The sequence below is a fragment of the Chiloscyllium plagiosum genome, unplaced genomic scaffold, assembly GCF_037043375.1.
Source record: "Chiloscyllium plagiosum isolate Xiang-an unplaced genomic scaffold, Cpla_swu_hap1 HiC_scaffold_35, whole genome shotgun sequence".
Lineage (NCBI taxonomy): Eukaryota > Metazoa > Chordata > Chondrichthyes > Orectolobiformes > Hemiscylliidae > Chiloscyllium > Chiloscyllium plagiosum.
This window is the reverse complement of record NW_028270173.1, coordinates 12993487-13012992: the sequence shown is the minus strand read 5'-3', so window position 1 is coordinate 13012992 and position 19506 is coordinate 12993487. Positions and strand designations below refer to the sequence as shown.

General features: G+C 45.0%; 1 protein-coding gene across 2 annotated transcripts; it reads left to right on the top strand.

Annotated features, from left to right (window-relative positions):
- Positions 1-225: 225 nt before the first annotated feature.
- Positions 226-17295, top strand: LOC122541461 (histone H3-like centromeric protein A). 2 transcript variants are annotated; one of them, XM_043678242.2, is made up of 5 exons: positions 226-301; positions 1456-1641; positions 7921-8039; positions 9997-10074; positions 13940-17295. In XM_043678242.2, the coding sequence occupies exons 2-5, from the start codon at positions 1461-1463 to the stop codon at positions 14072-14074; spliced, it is 513 nt and encodes a 170-aa protein (XP_043534177.1). In that variant the 5' UTR covers positions 226-301; positions 1456-1460; the 3' UTR covers positions 14075-17295. The 2 variants fall into 2 exon arrangements, with proteins under 2 accessions (XP_043534177.1, XP_087835396.1); XM_087979270.1 differs by lacking the exon at positions 226-301 and adding an exon at positions 724-990.
- The last annotated feature ends 2211 nt before the right edge of the window (positions 17296-19506 follow it).

The window sequence follows — 19506 nt, the reverse complement described above, 5'->3', positions numbered from 1 at the left end:
GTTTGGCTATTGGTGAACTTAGCTGTCGATCAGCCTGGGGCCCAACCCTGGTCCAATGGAGTGTGTGATCGCGTGGACCGTCTTCCCAATCAGCAACGGGTCCGCCACCAAGGAAGCGGGACCTACCCGAACACCGGCGCCGATTGGCGGAGGGCGGTTTGAGGGCGCGCTGCAGGCATTGGCACCGCCTCTTCGCCGTGGCCCCAGGCCCCGCCTTCCAACCGTCGGCCCTTCGGTTGCCCCGGCGACGACGCGAGCCGCATTTTTTGAATTTGGCCCCAACTTGGGCAGAGTTCGGCAGGTGAGTGAGGCGCAGGCGCGATCAGGGGCAGCAGGTGAGGGAGTGGGGCGCAGGCGCGATCAGGGGCAGCAGGTGAGGGAGGCAATGGGGCGCAGGTGAGCCCAGGTTCGGTGGGGGGGAGGAAGAGAGGGTACCCCCCCAGGCGTGTAGGTCCCAGAGCCTTGGCGGTGCCAGGGAGCTGTCAGACTCGGGCCTAGTTCCTGGAATGAACCGAGGATGAAATATATGCATTAACAAAAAGAAATCCACCGTGAAAAAGTTTGCAAGGCAGCAAGCATCACGTTTTACAATCCAATTTCTGTAGCAATCCCATAGCTGTACCTAAAGCCAGCAAGTTTAGTTCCTGGTCTTAAACCCAGAATTAAAACCTGTGGGGCGACCGCAGATCAGATTTGCCTGCAAAGCATATCTCAATGCAATCTTAGCTTCGATCTCCCAGCCCGTCAGCTCTGGAAAATCTCCCTAAACAGCTGAGTCTTGCTCTTTCTTTGCTTTAAACAGTCTCCTTTGGCCAAACGCAGAAAATGAAATTTCTGGAGAAACTGGGCAGAATCTGTGGAGAGAAAACAGAATTAATGCTTCACGTTGACTGACTGCTCTTCTGAACTTCTTTAACCAAAGCGTTGCTCATCACTCCATGTGGCCCAATGTCACTTGTTAATTGCAAACCACTCCTGAGAAATTACCTGGTATGCTTCAAGGCACTATGTCAATGCATGTTGTCGATTGTCACTTAAGTTTGTAAAGGGATTGTTTAATACATACTGGAGGACCCAATTCAGGTGCTATCAGGAATGTTGTGGAGTGGGGTGATGTGAAGTGATGCTAGCAGGGAATAGTAGTATGATTCATTTTGAGATGGTATGATACTAGCTGCCCTCTCTCTGATGGACATAAAAGATCCCATTGCACTATTTTGAAGAAAAACAAATGTTTTCCTGGTAGTACGGGTTGACATGACTGAAAAACAGGGACTTACTGTTGTTTGTTCCTTCCTAAATGGGCAGCTGGATTATGGAAGGTGCTACATAAATGGAAGCCATTTCCTCCAAATAAGTCAGTGACAGTAAGACCCTGAGACTAAGGCCCTATGTTGAATGCAGTTTGTCTTTTTCTAGGCATCAGCTTAATTTCTTTAACTTTTTAAATTGCAGCAACAATGACCGGGAGGCCGCATGGAGCTGCCAGACGGAGGGGACAAATGCCAAGGAGGAGATCACCATTGAGAGAGCCCCCTGCACGGTCACCTGCGAGAGCATCTCCTGTACGATCGCCACGTGGGAGGAGGACACTAATGAGTCCCCGAAGGAGATCCCCGATTATCCCGGGACGTAGACCGAGTAAGGCCGAATTAGGATTTGATGTTCTTGCTGCACCACTGCACACTCTTTTAGCCTCTCACTCCTAATATTTTGAGGCGACTGACCTGGCGACTTCCAAAGTAGTAGTGAAAGCAAACCATCCCAATATAAGATGGTGCACTATACCGATCTAACTGACTTGGCGATGGGAAGGTGAACTGAAGTAAGTCATAGAGTAATAGAGATGTACAGCACGGAAACAGACCCTTCAGTCCGACTCATTGACAATAAATGGGGAAGAAAATAAAGATTAAAAAATAGACAGTAAAGGTGTTGCTTGGTGACAACTGGCACATGTACTTTAATCAAATACGGCAGATGAGCAGAAGAGGTGAGGTGAGGTGGGGGCGGGTGGCATGGTTTAGAAATTTGATGATGATGTGAAATGGTTGTTGTGGTTGACTGGCTGGACAAATACTGAAGTATGCAGGAAAGTAACAGTGGACTAGTCAGATTGCTGGCCTCAATTATATTTGTTATTTTTTGGCAAAGTGTGAAGTGATGTATTTTGGGAAGGGCACACCAAGAACAGATAATAGTCAAAATGGGGTCCAAATTCTGAGAAGTGTCTTCTGCTTTTGATGCATGCCAATTGATGCCTGAAGGTTAAATGACTAGATAGATGATGGGTGAAGAATTGAGAGTTCACATGTGGTGGTATTGTCCCTATGCTTGGAGCAGGAGAGCTAGATTCGTATCCCCTTATCCAGAGGTGTGTATTAGCAATGTTGAACAGATTGATGAAGGGGCAAAAAAATGATCCATTTGTGGTATTTCCACTTGTTGCAACATAAAAGCACTAGCCAGACAGCAGCTAGAATATTGCATGCAGAGAGGCTGTAACCACAATTCACAGAGATGTTATTTTAATTCTTTCGTTCTGTGGGATGTGGGTATTGCTGGCTGGGCTAGCAATTATTCACCAGCCCTAGTTGTTCTTCAGAGTGTGGAGGGGTGATGAGCTGCCTTCTTGAACTGCTGCATTGTGCAGAAAGTGGATGCACCCACCATGCTGTTCAGAAGAGACTTCAGGAACACATTTACAGGAATGCTGCCAGCACTGGGAATACGTCCAGGGAAGTTCTTTGGATGGAGCTGACAAATAAGAAAGGCATGATCACTTTAATGAGCTTGAATGACAGATACCCCCATCCCCGCGCTGCCCCCTTCCCTCCCCCACACCACCACCAGTGTAAAATTGAGAAACAAATTTGTAAGGAGATCTCAGCTATCTGTAAGAATATTACAGTGGTTATGGTCGGGGATTTTAACTTTCCAAACATAGACTGGGACTGCCATAGTGTTAAGGGCTTAGCTGGAGAGAAACTTGTTAAGTGTGTAGAAGAAAATTTTCTGATTCAGTATGTGGATGTACCTACTAGAGAAGGTGCAAAACGTGACCTACTTTTGGGAAATAAGGCAGGGCAAGTGACTGAGGTGTCAGTGGGGGAGCACTTTGGTGCCAATGACCATAATTGTATTAGTTTTTAAATAGTGATGGAAAGGATAGACTGAATCTAAAAGTTAAAGTTCTAAATTGGAGGAAGGCTAATTTTGACAGTATTAGGCAAGAACTGTTAAAAGTTGAGTGGGTGCAGATGTTTGCAGGTAAAGGGACAGCTGGAAAATGCCCAGAGACGGTATGTTCTTATTAGGGAATGCTGGATGACTGGAGAAATTGATCAAGAAGAAGAAGGAAGCCTATGTCAGGTATACACAGCAGAGATCGAGTGAATGCTTAGAAGTGTATAAAGAGTATAAAAGTGTATGCTTAAGAGGGAAATCGGGAGGGCAAAAAGAGGGCATGAGATAGCTTTGGCAAATAGGGTTGAGGAGAATCCAAGCGGATTTTATAAATATGTTAAGGACAGAAAGGTAACTCTGGAGAGAATAGGGCCCCTCAATGATCAGCAAGATGTGTGGAACTGCAGGAGATGGGGAGATACTAAATGAGCATTTTGCATTAGTGTTTACTGTGGAGAAGAACATGGAAGATATAGAATGTGGGGAAATAGATGGTGACATCTTGCAAAATGTCCATATTACAGTGCTGGATGTCTTAAAACAAAAAAATGTGGATAAATCCCAGGACTTGATCAGGTATACCCTTGAACTCTGTGGGAAGCTAGCGAAGTGATTGTTGGGCCACTTGATTCAGATATTGGTATCATCGATAGGCACAGGTGAGGTGCCAGAAGACTGGAGGTTGGCTAATGTGGTGCCACTATTAAAGAAAGGTGGTAAGGAAAAGCCAGGGATCTATAGAACAGTGAGCCTGACGTCGGTGGTGGGCAATTTGTTGGAGTAATTCTGAGGAACAGGATTTACATGTATTTGGCAAAGCAGGGACTGGTAAAGGATAGTCAACATGGCTTTGTGCATGGGAAATTGTGTCTCATGAAGTTGATTGAGTTTTTTGAAGAAGTAACAAAGAGGATTGATGAGGGCAGAGTGGTAGACATGATTTATATGGACTTCAGTAAGGCATTCAACAAGGTTCCTCGTGGTAAACTAGTTAGCAAGGTTAGATCACATGGAATACAGGGAGAAGTAGCCATTTGAATATGGAACTGGCTTGAAGGTAAAAGGGAGAGGGTGGGTGTGGGGGTTTGCCTTTCAGACTGGAGGCCTGTGACCAGTGATGTGCCACAAGGATCAGTGCTGGGTCCACTGCTTTTTATCATTTATATAAATGATTTGGATATAAACATAGGAGGTATAGATGGTAAGTTTGCAGATGACACCAAAATTGGAGGTGTACTGGACAGCCAAGAAAGCTACCTCAGAGTACAATGGGATCTTGAGCATTTTATCTCTCCACCCTTCAGGCACTTTACCTGTATTCCTGATGAAGGGCTTTTGCCCGAAATGTCAATTTTCCTGCTCCTTGGGTGCAGTCTGAACTGCTGTGCTTTTCCAGCACCACTCTAATCCAGAATCTTGATCAGATGGGCTAAGGAGGGGCAGATGGAGTTTAATTTAGATTAATGTGAAGTGCTGCATTTTGGAAAAACAAATCAGGACAGGACTTGCACATTTAATGCAAGGTCCTGGGGAGTGTTGCTGAACAAAGAGACCTTGAAGCGCAGATTCGTAGTTCCTTGAATGTGGAGTCTCAAGTAGTGAAGAAGGCACTTGGTATGCTTTCCTTTATTCGTCAGTGTATTGAGTATAGGAGTTGGGAGGTCATGTTGCGGCTGAACAGGACATTATATGGCCACATTTTGAATAATATGTGCAATTCTGATCTCCCTCCTATAGGAAAGAAGTTGTGAAAACTGAACGGGTTCAGAAAAGAGTTACAAGGATGTTGCCAGGATTGGGGTTTCGAGCTATAGGGAGAGGCTGAATAGGCTGGGGCTGTTTTCCCTGGAAGTGGTGGAGGCTGATGGGTGACTTCATCGAGGTTTATAAAATCATGAGGGTCATGGGGACAAAGTGTTTTCCCTGGGATGGGGGAATCCAGAACTGGAGGGCATAGGTTTAGGGTGAGATGGGAATGATTTAAAAGGGACTTAAGGGGCAATGTTTTCATGCAGACAATGGTGCATGTATGGAATGTGCTGTCAGAGGATGTGTGGAGGCTGGTGCAGTTACAACATTTAAAAGTCATCTGGATGGGTATATAAATAGGAAGGCTTTAGAGAGAAATAGGCCAAGTGCTGGCAAATGGGACTAGATCAGTTTAGGATATCTGGTCGGCATGGATGAGTGGACTGAAGGGTCTGTTTCTGTGCTGTGCACCTCTCTGACTGAAAAATGTCAGCAATTATGAAAGGTCAGGTGAGCTGACATTATTTTCTTTGGAACAGAGGAGGCTGAGGAGATGCTGATGTGTCATCTATAAAATTCTGAGAATCAGCACAGAGTTGGTAAGAAGGATCCTTTATCTGAGAGGCTGGTTGGTTGATGGGGGGAGGTAGGAGGAATTCTTAAATTTTAAGTATCGTAGAATCCCTACAGTGTGGAAGCAGGTCATTCAGCCTATTGAGTCGAGAACAACTCTCCAAAGAGCATCCTACCCAGATCCACAGCCCCTACCCTATCCCTGTAACCTTGCATTTTCTGTGGCTAATCCACCTAGCCTGCACATCCATGGACACCATGAGCAATTTACCATGGCCTGCACGTTTTTGGAATGTGGGAGGAAGCTAATGCAGACGCAGGAAGAATGTGCAAACTCAACATTCCACACTCCAGAAAGTCGCCCGAGGGAGGAATTGAACCCCAGCCCCTGGCACTATGAGGCAATAGTGCTAACCACTGAGCCACCTTGCCATTGGTGGAAAACATTACATGGATCTTTGAGTGTTCTTTTCAGTCAGAGAGTGATGGGCTCCTTCTAAACAGTTCTGCCTGAAAGGCTGATGGAGGTAGAAACCTTCATCATGCTTTGAAAATACTCTCATATGCACTTGGTGCAACCAATAAGGCTGCAGACCAAGATCTGGAAGGTGGGATAAACTAGACAGTTTTTATTTTTATTTGGGGATGCAATGTTTTATACGTATTTCTATGTTTGTACCAGCAGTGAATAATGGATGTGGTAAACTCTGGTAAGTAAGGTTTTGTACTGTCACAGTTTGCAGAATTTTACATATTCAAATTCATGGACACATTACCGTGTTGGTTTTTCTCTGTAGTGGGAATCTGTTCAGCAAACCCGAATTTACAAGCATGCCCCAAGCCACAACCCATCCAATCTCATTGACCTCGGTGGTGTGACTATTTAGAAAGATTCTGCACGCAAGCTGCCAAAACATTACCACAAGAAAATGCCACAATTTTGTGGGAGCAAATGTATGGTGGAGGCAATGGTAAGATCAGGAATAGGTGGAGGAATAGACCGCACACTTCTCGAGCTCTTTCTGCTGTTCAAATGGACTGTGGCTGATCTTTATCTCAACTCTTACCCGTCCACTCCTCCCAAGATCCCCGAGTGACCAAACATCTGTCCATTGCAACCTCAGTTTTACACAGTGTTGGAGCATCCCACTACACTTTGGGAGTAGAGAATTCCAAAGATTCCCAACCCTTTCAAGAAAGAAACATCTGCTCAAATGGTCATTGCCCTATCCTGGGGCTGTCTCACTGTGTTCTAGGTTTCGTGATCAATAGAAACAATGTTTCAGAGTCAACCCTATCAAGCCCCTTCACTTTCATATTTGTTGTTCAGTGGGATCCTACGGCCCTGTCTGGAGAACAGCAGAGCAGTTCACCGCATTTCCTGATGAAGGGCTTTTGCCCAAAACATTGATTCTCCTGCTCCTCGGATGCTGCCTGGCCTGCTGTGCTTTTCCAGCAACCCCCACTCGACTCTAATCTCCAGCATCTGCAGTCCTCACTTTCGCCTAGTTCTCCGCACTTTCCCGGCCTATATTTGCCCATGATAAGGGAAGACGATTGTGGGCCCATCTGCCAATTGCTGCATTTGGGAGCTTGCTGTGTGCAGGCTGACTGCTGCACTTTCCTCTGGCAGTGCATACCCTTCAAAAAGCACTTCAGTGGCCATCCAGTGATTTAGAGGTGGCCTGCGTTTGTGACCATTGGCCGTAATCTTTTCTTACGTATGTAATCGTTCTTGGGTTGCAGGTTGTCACCGGAAAATCTATCATTTGTTACTTAATGTAAATTGTCCTTGAGGGTAGTGAGCTTTGAAGGGCGCCCGAAACGTCAATTCTCCTGTTCCTTTGATGCTGCCTGACCTGCTGCGCTTTTCCAGCAACACATTTTTAAGCTCTGATCTCCCAGCATCTGCAGTCCTCACTTTCTCCCAGCTTTGAAATGTAGGCTAGTATGCATGCACTCACTGTGCTGTCAGGGAAGGTGTCCCAAAGTTTTGATTTAGCTAAATGCACATCATTCCACCTTTTCTTTACTTCTGCTTTTTTCTAACACATATGTTGCTTCCCCACTGCCCTTTGTACATTTGGCATATTGACCTAATCATCAGTGTAAAAAGCCCTGATTTTCATTCATTGGATAAAGCCATACGAAGCTGTCATTTTCATTAGCGTGTCTTTGAACAGCTAACATCACAAGGCTGCTTGTAGATGCTGGCCAACCACCTGGGAATCTTACCAACAGAAGGGGACGTTCTCAGCTAAGTACCTCCAATGCTGGGTTTCAGTTCTCACTTGACAAACTAACACTCGGGTGTGTACTGAGCAGAGGTTGACATGTTCCTGTGACGACGGGTAATTGAGAGTTTGGCTTGCTAGTTGGAGTGTGTCCAGTGAAGAATGTGTCTGTTTGCAGGAGATCAGCCGCCTGTCACTCGGAGGAGGTTCCGCCCAGGCACCAGGGCCTTGATGGAGATCCGCAAATATCAGAAATCCACTGACTTGCTTATCCGCAAGCTACCGTTTAGCAAACTGGTGAGTCACAACCGCAGTTCCCAAATTTGGGGGTTCAGCGTTGATCTTTTGCTTCACTGGCAGTTATAAGCATTAAATAGAGCATCTTACCGGGTCAGTAAACTACACAGCTCGATGTTTGATTCCATTTTCTGCAGAGAAAGGGAACAGTCCGTGGATGAAATGATAAAACCTCTAAAGAGGTAGGGTGCCGAGACTCTTAGGAGAAAATGAGGACTGCAGATGCTGGAGATCAGAGCTGAAAATGCGTTGCTGGAAAAGCACAGCAGGTCACGCAGCATCCAAGGAGCAGGAGAATTGATGTTTCGGGCATGAGCCCTTCTTCAGGAATCGACATTTCGGGCATGAGCCCCTCCTCATTCCTGAAGAAGGGCTCATGCCCGATACGTCGATTCTTCTGCTCCTTGGATGCTGCCTGACCTGCTGCGCTTTTCCAGCAACACATTTTCAGCTGCCTAGACTCTTAGGAAGTTTCAGGCGCGTGAGTCTTCCAAAGGCCGCAGGTCTGACAGCAATGATAGTTACTCAATCCCAGGTTTTGTAACATCCTGCAGAATACTGCAGAGGCTGGAAATCTGAAACAAACAGCAGAGAAGTTAGTGGGTCTGGCAACTTCCAGGGAGAGAGGAACAGAGTTAATATTTCGAGTCCAGTATGACTCGTCTGCAGCTGGTGAGTAGATTAAACTGGAGATGTGGTGTTGAGCTAGTTAGAGTGCTGCGTCTAGTTCTGGGGCGTCCTATCTCCACAAAGGGAGTCGAGATCTCGGAGAGGGTAAGAGGAGATTATAGAGATAACGCCAGCAAGAATGAGGAGCTTTAGATATGAGAAAAATCTGGGATCCTTCACCGTCACAGAAGGTGAGTGGGTAGAGAGGGTAAAATTGCCAGGATTTTGATAAAATAACTGGGGAGAATCTGTTTCCAGCACTGGCACATGAGTTGAGAATTGATCAGCTGAAATGAATAAAGAATGCAATTTGATGGAGTTTGTGGACACTGACAGAAACAGGTGAATCCAAGGCATCTTTTTAAAGTCAGCACAGAAGGGGTGGTCTGAAAGGCCTCCCCTGTCATGCTTTAGCCTAATAGTTCTGCGAACCCAGCGAGCTGGATACAGTGAGAGAAGTACCGCCACAGCTGAATAACTGATGGCTGAGTGGGAGTAGTTTTCATCAAAATCATTTGGCTGGTTGTTGAATGTTTGCTTTTGCTTTCATTGAAGTTGCAGTATTTTATCACAGGGTGATAGGGGCACAGAGAGAGCCCGCTTGGCCCGTTAGGACTCTTTGGTAGAGCCACACATAAGAACATAAAAGCAATAGGAGAAGGATTAAAAATCACACAACACCAGGTTATAGTCCAACAGGTTTATTTGCAAGCACTAGCTTTCGGAGCGCTGCTCTTTCATCAAGTGGTTGTGGAGTATATGAGTAGTATATGGAGCGGGAGCAAGTTATCAGGCACGTTGAGTCTGCCCTGCCATTCGGTAAGATCTTGACTGATCTTTTCGTGGACTCAACTCCACTTACCTTTCTGCTCACTGTAACCTTTACTGTCCAAAAATCCATTTTTGCCTCAAAAACATTCAACGAGGCAAACCTCAACTGCATCACTCAGGAGGGAATTCCACAGATTCACAAACCCTTCAGTGAAGAAGTTCCTCCTCAACTCAGTCCTAAACCTGCTTCCCCTGGTTTTGAGACTGTGCTCCTTTGTTCTAGTTTCGCCTGCCAGTGGAAACTTAATATTCAATTAATACTGCTCCTCCCCCCCCTACTTTCCTGTGACTGTTCTTTTCTCTTTGAGCACTTGTTGCCTCCCTTCGGGTGTTTTCGACAACAAAGATAATCCCTGGTAGCACCTTGAGAAAGAGTCCTGGGGAAGTGAGAGGGGTAAGTGGGGTGGTGTGGGCACTCAGTGCTTAACACTAATGGTCTTTCTGAACTCCTTTCCAGGTTCGTGAAGTGGCTTGTCGTTTTGCCAGGGGCATTGAGTTCAGATGGCAAGCCAATGCTTTGCTGGCATTGCAGGAGGTAATGGCTGCCGATATTCTTGAACCATATTTGTTGTGCTTTAGAAGTTAACTGTCTGATGAAGGGTACTGACAATTATTTTATTCCCCCTCTGTATTTTATTTTCTTTTGCAATTGCCAAAAAGCCTGGGGTAGTTTGGGAATAATTTGAAATATTCACTCGGTTGTGCAGAACACTGCTGTAAAAAGAGACCTGTTGCCAAAGCTTTTCCTCTTCCACTCATCAGGACAATTGCAAAAATGTGAAATTTTAAGCAACCACAAAAATTTGTACCCCAAAACAAATTACAGGTGTACGGCATCTAACAAATCAACTCTGGCTCAAATGTAACAAAATTAGAAATTGCTGGCAAAACACAGCATTTGTGGAGAGAAAGTAGAGTTAATGTTTTGGGTTCAGCTATCCTGCTTCAGAATCTGTCTCAGGTTTTGCTGTAAGGGAAAGTAGGAACCTGTAGGCTCCCCAAGCTTACAAGTGCTCACTAAAAGTGACATACATTTCTATGCAGTGCCCCCACTCTCTACAAACAGGGCTATGTTCAAACCGTGTTACTGCATTTGAATAATTTGGAAGTAAAGAGAGCCTAAAGTTTTCTGTAGCTTTCTCCATGACAACACTTTAGCCAATTAGAGTCAACTTACCAGTCAATTAATGTGAATTAACTAATTTTCTCCCTTGGCATAAATTGTTGTGATTATTTGAAATTTGGCACTGTTGTGTTTATGGAAAAGCATATCCAGTCAGGCAGCATCTGAGCAGCAGGAGAATCGACATTTCGAGCACAAGCTCTTCATCAGGAAACTTATGCTTGAAATCGGATCAGGTGTGCTTTTCCAGCACCACAGTCTTCAACTCTGATCTCCAGCATCTGCAGTCCTCACTTTCTCCCACTCTTGTGTTTATCCTGAGCAATGACAGATGAACAGCTTTGGCACATGTCATTGATAGAACAATTGGAAATGTCTTGGGAGGCTTAGGTGTGAGAGAAAGTCAAAAGATCAGAATCACAGTACGAGGAGCAAAGCTTGTCAATTGTTTAACTCCAAATGAGAATGAGGTGGATGAAGTGATTTGGGGATGGTGCAGGAAAGGCTTTAGATTCAAATCCCACCATGCCAGAAGGTGAAATTTGAACTCCATAAAAGTCTGGAGTAAAATGCTGGCTTTAAAAAAGCACATGAAATGATTCTTGTGAAAACCCAGCTGATTCACTAATATCCTCTGGGGAAGGAAATCCACTAGGTCTGACCTATTTGTGACTCCAGCGCCACAGCATTGTGGTTGACTCTCAACTCTGGGCATTTAGGAATAGGCAATAAATGTCAACGATTCCCAGGTAATGCCCACTTCCATACTGTTGTGATTTTCCTAATTGATGCCAGGGATCATGCCAGCAACATTGGGCCTAGAGTTCAAATCAGCAATGTGGGGGATTGCAGAAAGAGTGAGTACAATAATCATAGAATCCCGACCTGTTGGGGCAGGTCACTTGGCCCATGAGTCCACACTGACCTTCTGAAGAGCATTCCACCAAGACCCAGACTATCCCTATAAGTCTGAATTTCCCAAGGCGTATCCATCTAGCATGCACATCCTGGACAATTTAGCATGGCTAATTCACCTAAACTACACATCTCTGTGTGTGAAAAGAAGTCTTTTGGACTGTGGGAGGATACCCATGCGGAATCACAAACTCCAAACAGTCAGCCAGGGCTGGAATTGAACCCAGATCCTTGGCTCTGTGAGTCACTGTACCACACCTGGGTATCACAGAAGCTTACAATATTGGAGGAGGCCATGCGATCCCTTATACTTATGCCAACCCTTCGGAAGATCAGTCACGTTAGTGCCAGACCCTTACCTTTACGTCTGGTCACTCTGTTAGTTCCTTATTGAGACCCACAAAAATAATATTAAAATAATAACCAGCTCCGCAGCTGTCAGAGTTGCAATATTAACAATGTCCAGTAAGTGGCAGTATTTTACTGCTGTGAGTGATCTTCCAGCTTACCCGTCTCTCTGTCTGTGTGTGTGTCTCTCTCTCATGCACACACGATCCTGAGGTCAGACAAAAAGCCTGAGTGAGAGTGGAATAATTCACCCAAAGAGACCAGCCTCCCCCAGTCCCAAACGGATCATTAAATTGACCAACGTAATTAACTGAAGTAAATGAATCGAAGCAACAAGTAGGTGAAACGTTACTAGCATCCAGTCAACCTCTGGGATCCACAAAGACAGTATTTTATGAAGAAGCTTTAGTTTTTAATGAAGGCTAATTTCCCCTCATTTAAACAGAAAGGTGTTTCCAACAACAAAAGTTGCCAACCCTGCAGGCTCCCTCTGGCATCTCCAGGAATTGAAGCTTAATCTCCTGCACACTGCTGTGTTGTGAGCCAGAGTAAAATCTAAAAACAAAATGTACTTGTTGGTGATCAGGGTGGGGTATCGATTGTTTGTTTGAGCAGAGTGTTATTTAAAATCGTAGAATCTCTGCAGCGTGGAAAGAGGCCGTTCGGCCCATCGAGTTTGCACCAACCCGCCAAAAGGTATGTCCCACCCAGACTCACGCCCGCTCCTACCCTATCCCTGTAACCCTGCATTTTCCATGGCCAGTTCTCCTAACCTGCACATCTTTGGATAGTGGGAGGAAACCCACATAGATACAGGGAGAGCATGCAAACTCCACACAGACAGTCACCCAAAACTGGAGTTGAACCTGGGTCCCTGGTGCTGTGAGGCAGCAGTGCTAACAACTGTGTCACTCAGTAGCACTATTACTGGAGGGGGAAGAATCAAATAATGTTAAAATCTCCAAGAATAGATCCAATCAGCTTCGGCAACCCCAAACCCACACCATTGTAATTCTGAGATTCAGGATCAGCATGAAACATGTTCTAAAGCTATCTCTATAATGAGCATGTGAATGACTATAAATAGGGGCTGGGGGTGTTCTACGGGGTATCCTGGGTCAATTATTCCTCTACCAACACGCTTAAATTTTTTTTTAAAGTTGACACATTCTCATACGGACAAAGAACAAAGAAAATTACAGCACAGGAACAGGCCCTTTGGCCCTCCAAGCCCGTGCTGATCCAGATCCTCTATCTAAACCTGTCTCTTATTTTCTAAGGATCTGTATCCCTCTGCTCCCTGCCCGTTCATGTATCTGTCCAGACACATCTTATCGTGCCCGCCTCTACCACCTCTGCTGGCAATGCGTTCCAGGCACCCACCACCCTCTGCGTAAAGAACATTCCACGCATATCTCCCTTAAACTTTTTCCCTCTCACCTTGAACTCATGACCCCAAGTAATTGAGTCCCTTGCTCTGGGAAAATTGCTTCTCGCTATCCACCCTGTCGATATCCCTCATGATTTTGATGACCTCTCTCAGGTCCCTCCCTCAACCTCCATCCTTCTAATGAAAATAATCCTAATCTACTCAAGACCTCTTCACAGCTAGCGTCCTCCATACCAGGCAACATCCTGGTGAATCTCCCTCTGCACCCTCTCCAAAGCACCCGCATCCTTTTGATAATGTGGCAACCAGAACTGTACGCAGTATTCCAAATGTGGCCAAACCAAAGTCCTGTACAACTGTAACATGACCTGCCAACTCTTGTAATCAATATAGACATGTTGCTGTTTGTGGGATGTCGATGTACACACATTGGCTGCCAGTTTTCCGATGTTGTAACAGTGACTTTACGAAATAATTTGTTGTCAGGAAAGCACTTTGGGATGCCCAGAAGTCATGACCAGGCACCTCAAAGAGACAAAATCTTCCCTTCCTGTTTCCTTTTCTCTCCTCTTTTCTAAGACTGGATCGTGATGCCTTGATTTTATGTTCCTCTTCTTTCCTCAGGCAGCTGAGGCCTTCCTGGTGCTGCTTCTGGAAGATGCCTACCTCTGTACCCTGCATGCCAAGAGAGTCACTCTGTTCCCAAAGGACCTTCAGCTCGCCCGCAGGATACGGGGCATCCAGGAGGGTCTGGGCTAAAGGAACGAGTGAAAATTCTCCTCTGTGTTAACCCATTCCTATCCCCTCTCCTATCCATTGGTGTTATGTAATCACCTGAAGAAAATGACTAAGTTAAAACCGTATGCAGGAGACCGAGGGCTACGAGAGCTATGGTCTGGCACTGATGTCTGCTTCATGTTCCTGCCACACATCTCTCGGCAAAAGAGCCCGTTGTATTATTGTAGCATAGCCGTTTTAGTTCTGCTTTTAAGTCTATACCCTGGTTGTTCTGTGAATTGTGAATTTTAATTTTTTTGTGCTTTTACACTTTTCAATGTGTAAGATGGCTCTTTCATAGGAGAGCAGCTGATTTGTCATTTAGCATCTCCGATCTACGATCCAAATGCTGACTCTGCTCTGATTTCCCAGTACCCACACATACACCTTCTCAGCAATGCTTTTTTTTTTAATCTAGCAATTTTATCTGTCACCGTCTCATGTAACATGTAACTCACCAGATGGTTGTGGAGTTGGTGGTTACTGGGCCAGAGCGGGTGATTGACATCAGAGATTAGGGTCAAGCTGAAATGAGGACTGACAGCTGATCAGGATGAGTACGGCCAGTATTGCAGTGTCTGTGCTGTTCAACATCAGGGCTGCACTCCTGCATTTTTAACATGCTTGGTACCAGCTGCTTTTAACTGCCTGGCCTACGTGCATAAAGCAGATTTTTAATGTTTTAAAAAGTGTTCATCAGAAAGCTGTTGCTTTCGGTGAATTCCTTGCAGGTTTTGGTGCTTTGGATTAGTCTGTGCCTTCCTGTGGGAGATGACATCAGGGAGATTGCAGACAGAAACCCCACCTGAGCAACTCATGTCAACCAGTGGCTCCCCAGCAGTCTCTCTCTCTCCCTTCACAAAGTTTTATGCTTTAAAGGATCTGAATGTCTCTTCACTCTGCTGAGCATTCATGATTGGATGAGGTGGGAGTGAGGGGACTGGGAGTCACTGATCTCCAGGGTGCTCTCATTCCCTCCCCCACCCTCACTGATGGTCTGGAAAGTTTCTGTGAGGTTGAAGTTTCGTTGTTTGAGTAGTTTAAAGAAAATGCATATGGTGGGCAGGGGGAAGGACCTCTGACCTGGTCCGAACTGAAACAAGCAACCCACTTGGAGAGGGAAGAGGCAATGGCCTGTACTTGCCTCACCATGAGCCCAGTTACATAGCGCTAGGCTGGAGGACAGGACTGAAAACAGTCTCCGAAGGATCTGCCAGTCCTGGCTCTTAGCTGGCACCTGTGTGATACCCCCGAGACTTGTCTCTTGTCTGGTAGCTGTGGGACTGCACCCATTGTAGAATAAAGAGTATAGAATAAACTGAACCCAAACCGCAAGGGTATCAATGAAAGATTACATATCTTGCAGCTGTCATGTTTGAAAGATTATAGCTGATTGTTAGGGTGGGAGGACTCCTCTCTAGTCAAATAGGTTTCCCTGAACTAAAAATGAAGAGTCCCCAAGCTAAGTATTTTAAAATTTTGGCTTAATCTGCTTTTCCTTTTATATTTTCTAATCAGTGTTTTTAATCATTTATTCACCCCTTTTAAAGCAAGTATGAAATTTGATAATTATTTTAGTCCTGTTTCCAGCCATTGCCTTGACCAAGCAACCTCATTACAACTTCTCTGCTTGGCTGAAAAACTGTCTTAACGTTTGTTGTCCATGGTTGGGAAGTTGGCCTGGATCACGCCTGGCTATATCGTTCTAATTGGCACAGTGGATTTCTTGAAGGGAAAGAGCCAATGAGATTGGTCAGCCAGTCAGGTAGAATCACCAAAGATTATGAGTATGGGAAGTGTGGAAGAGAGGAAATATTTAAATTGTGTTTCCTTGCTTGTCCTATTAGGTACCACTGATGTGACCTCCCTGTTCAGATTCTGTGGCTCAGAGCAAGCACTGATAATTAGTTTTTCAGTTTTGTTTTTAAATAATTGTGGTTTTAAAGAAAATCATTACTGAATATCACTGCGGTGCTGTCGGTGCCTTGTCAAGTGGAAGATTACAAGCACCAGCTGCAGGCATTGCCTGTCTAACCATTTAGGTATGTGTCCATTTATCGATTGTACATGCAACCTTATAATTATGTGAAGTTTCAGATGACTCTAATGGGATTTTGATGCCTAAAGCCTTTTTGTGACCTGGGATGGTGAGGGGGGTGAGACAGCTTCTCTTTGCTTAAGGACCAATCTTTTGGAAATGCTGCCATTGACCCGACAGTACACTTGGTCAAGCTCACACTTGGCTAGTATTCACTCCCATCAGACTTCCAGTGACCTGAGCGTTTAATCAATAATTGTCGAACTCCCAATACGGTGCTTTTGTTTTAAGTTGTTACATAAGACCGTCCTTTGTTGATTTTAGTTTTTGCATTGAGATTCTGTCAATCGCATCATGATGCTAACCCTTTCTAGTTTCCCCAAAGGAGTAAAATGTGGCCTTTCTTCAACCCAATGTGCTCTGAACCCCCCCCCCCCCCATCCCCACCACCCCCACCACCTTCTCAGATCGAACCATTCCCTGGGTGAGTTCCTGATGCTGGAGGAGGCTATTCCTCCCATCATACCTGTGTCAGATGTTTGAGAAAGCTCTCCTGTTAGTCCCATTCCCTATTCCCATCACTCCCAGTCTGTACATACTTTTTGCTTAAACTGAAAATGTCTCTTATTCAGGTTTATTTCCTCCTTGGACATCTGGTTCCTGCTTCCTGATATACCTCTACGTTATCTCTGTAGACAATGACAATGCAAACAGCTCGCATACAAGTGACTTTTGTCATGCGAGGACTCAATGGGCATTGAGAGACAGAATTCCTCTGTTATGTTCGCTCTTGCTCTCTCTCTCAGCTAAGAACCACTTGTCGATGTGATGGAAAAAGGTGTAATTGGACAGGACAAGACCAGACAGGGTTATATAAATAGAGCAATTAGAAGCTTAGAAAGCTAGCCACATGCAACCACTGGGTGAATTTGAGCAAAAGGGAGCTTACCTCAACCCACGACAACTGGAAATTGTGAATATTACTCATGTATTGGAGAGGATTCAGTATACAATCCTGCTTTGAAACACGTCCCAAGGACTTCAGTTTGTAAATAGAGTTTAAGGAAAAATTGTTTTCACAAGCAAATTTGGTGTGGGCGGGAAGAGGGGGGTTGTTTTTGTATTTTCTAACTGGGATGAACAATGCAATAAAATGATTTGATCATTGGCTAAGCTTGAAATCCTGGATAATTCTGTAACAAACTTTGTTGAGCCAGACATGAATGGAAGTGATCATTTGGCTTGAATCTTATTAAATGGTGCATGGTATCGAGTTTGGTTTCAGATACAATTTTAGAAAGTTTATTCCAAGAAGATAATATTGTATCCTCGCTCCCACAGCAGGACTTGTTCAACATACAGTTTGAAGAGTTGTGTTAGGAATACATCATGTCTCCCCTTGAACCTGTTCTGTCACTTAGTCTTTCAGCTCAAGATCACTTTCCCTCAGTCTCTGATAGTGCCCCCACAGCTCTCAGGAGTAGAGAATACCAAATCTTTACAATTTCGTGTGAAGCAATTTCCCCTCAATCCCGTCCTAATTGATCCCAAAATTCTGGATTCAGCAGTTGGATCAAAACGTCACCAAAAATGTTCTGTTTCAATTAACTCACCTCCCACAAACTCCTGAAAATGGCTACCCTACTGGCCTGTTTATTGTGTGTGTTGGACAATGGTGTATATGTTTTCAGCGGTGCTGGTCATGGGAGTGGCTGCAAAACCAGGAATCTGCCCAGCTCCTCTTCCCTGGGTCTTTACAATAGTCACCTGAGACAGCGACCAACACTGGATGAATGTACTGGTAAAAGTTGCAGACTGCCGAAGAGCTCAAGGGGTTAGGGAAAGGTCAATGATTTTCCTTGGATTCTCGTAAATCAGCCCCCTTTTATGGATCTCACTCTCCCAATTGTGGAGGGCAGTTTATGGGTTAACCTTGGAATGCAGTATCCCATCAGAGATGGTATTCTCCAAATGAGACATTGAACCAAGTTTTCTAATGACTGTCAGAGTGAGCTATCGTGCAAGCACCCTTTACAGTTGTTTGCGTAAGCCTAATCCCTAAGCAAAGCTAGTGATTCATTGTGACATCCCAGCCCCCCTTCCCCCCCCCCCCGGAATATCTGTCCTCTCAAGTGGACTTAACAGATCCCATCGGGATTATTTCTGAAGTTGATAGGGAAGAAGGGGAGCGCTCACCTCCTCCATATGTTAGCCAATACTTCTCCCTTAACCAAAACAACATTTTCTGATTTAAATCCTATTGCTGTCTGTAGGAGCTTGCTGTTCACTAGTCGACTGCTACATTTGTAGTTGAAGAGTGCGGTGCTGGAAAAGCACAGCCAATCAGGCAGCATCCCAGGAGTTGGAGAATTGACGTTTTGGGCAGGAATTCCTGATGAAGGGCTTGCATTCGAAATGTCGATTCTCCTGCTCCTCGGATGTTGCCTGACCGGCTGTGCTTTTCCAGCACCACACACTTTGACTCTGATCTCTAGCATCTGCAGTCCTCACTTTCTCCTTGCCACATTTATTGGTTAAGTAGAGACCACATCTTGTGCCCTGGGACGTCCTGAGGCCATACTGGGTGCAAAATAATGCAAAGCTGTTCATTCTGTTTTGCACAAGCGCTCGCGCCTGTTGGAGTTCTGGCTTTTGCAGAGTTTCAGTCAGGAGAGCAGGGTGAAGAACAGGAGGAACAAACCATTGTGGTTTTTTTTAAATGTATGACTGTACAGGCATAACTAATCCAGCTTGGGTTCTAAGAAACACCACAAGGATTGAGTTAAGTGAACTTTCATTCATGTTGTCCTGGGACAGGAGGTACACAGATGTGATGACAGGATGAGGGATTTTCTCCCTAAAGGATACCAATGAACTAGATGTATTTTTAATCCCGTTTCTCCATGGTCAGCAAAACAGTCTGCTTTTTAAATCCAGATTTAGTTATAGGGATGCACAGCACAGAAACAGACCCTTCGATCCAGCTCGTCCATGCTGACCAGTTATCCTATTAGTGTAGTCCCATTTGCCAGCACTTAGCCCATATCCTTCTAAAACCTCCCTATACATATACCCACCCAGATGCCTTTTAAATATTGTCATTGTACCAGCCTCCACCACTTCCTCTGGCAGCTCATTCCATACACACACCATCCTCTGCGTGAAAAAGTTGTCCCTTAGGTCCCTTTTAAATCTTTCCCCTCTCACCTTAAACCTATGCCCTCTAGTTCTGGACTCCCTACCATGGGGAAAAGACCTCAGCTATTCGGCCTATTCATACCCCTCATGATTTTATAAATCTCTGTAAAGTCACCCCTCAGCCTCTGACGCTCTAGGGAAAATAGCTCCAGCCTATTCTGCCTCTAGCTTAAATCTT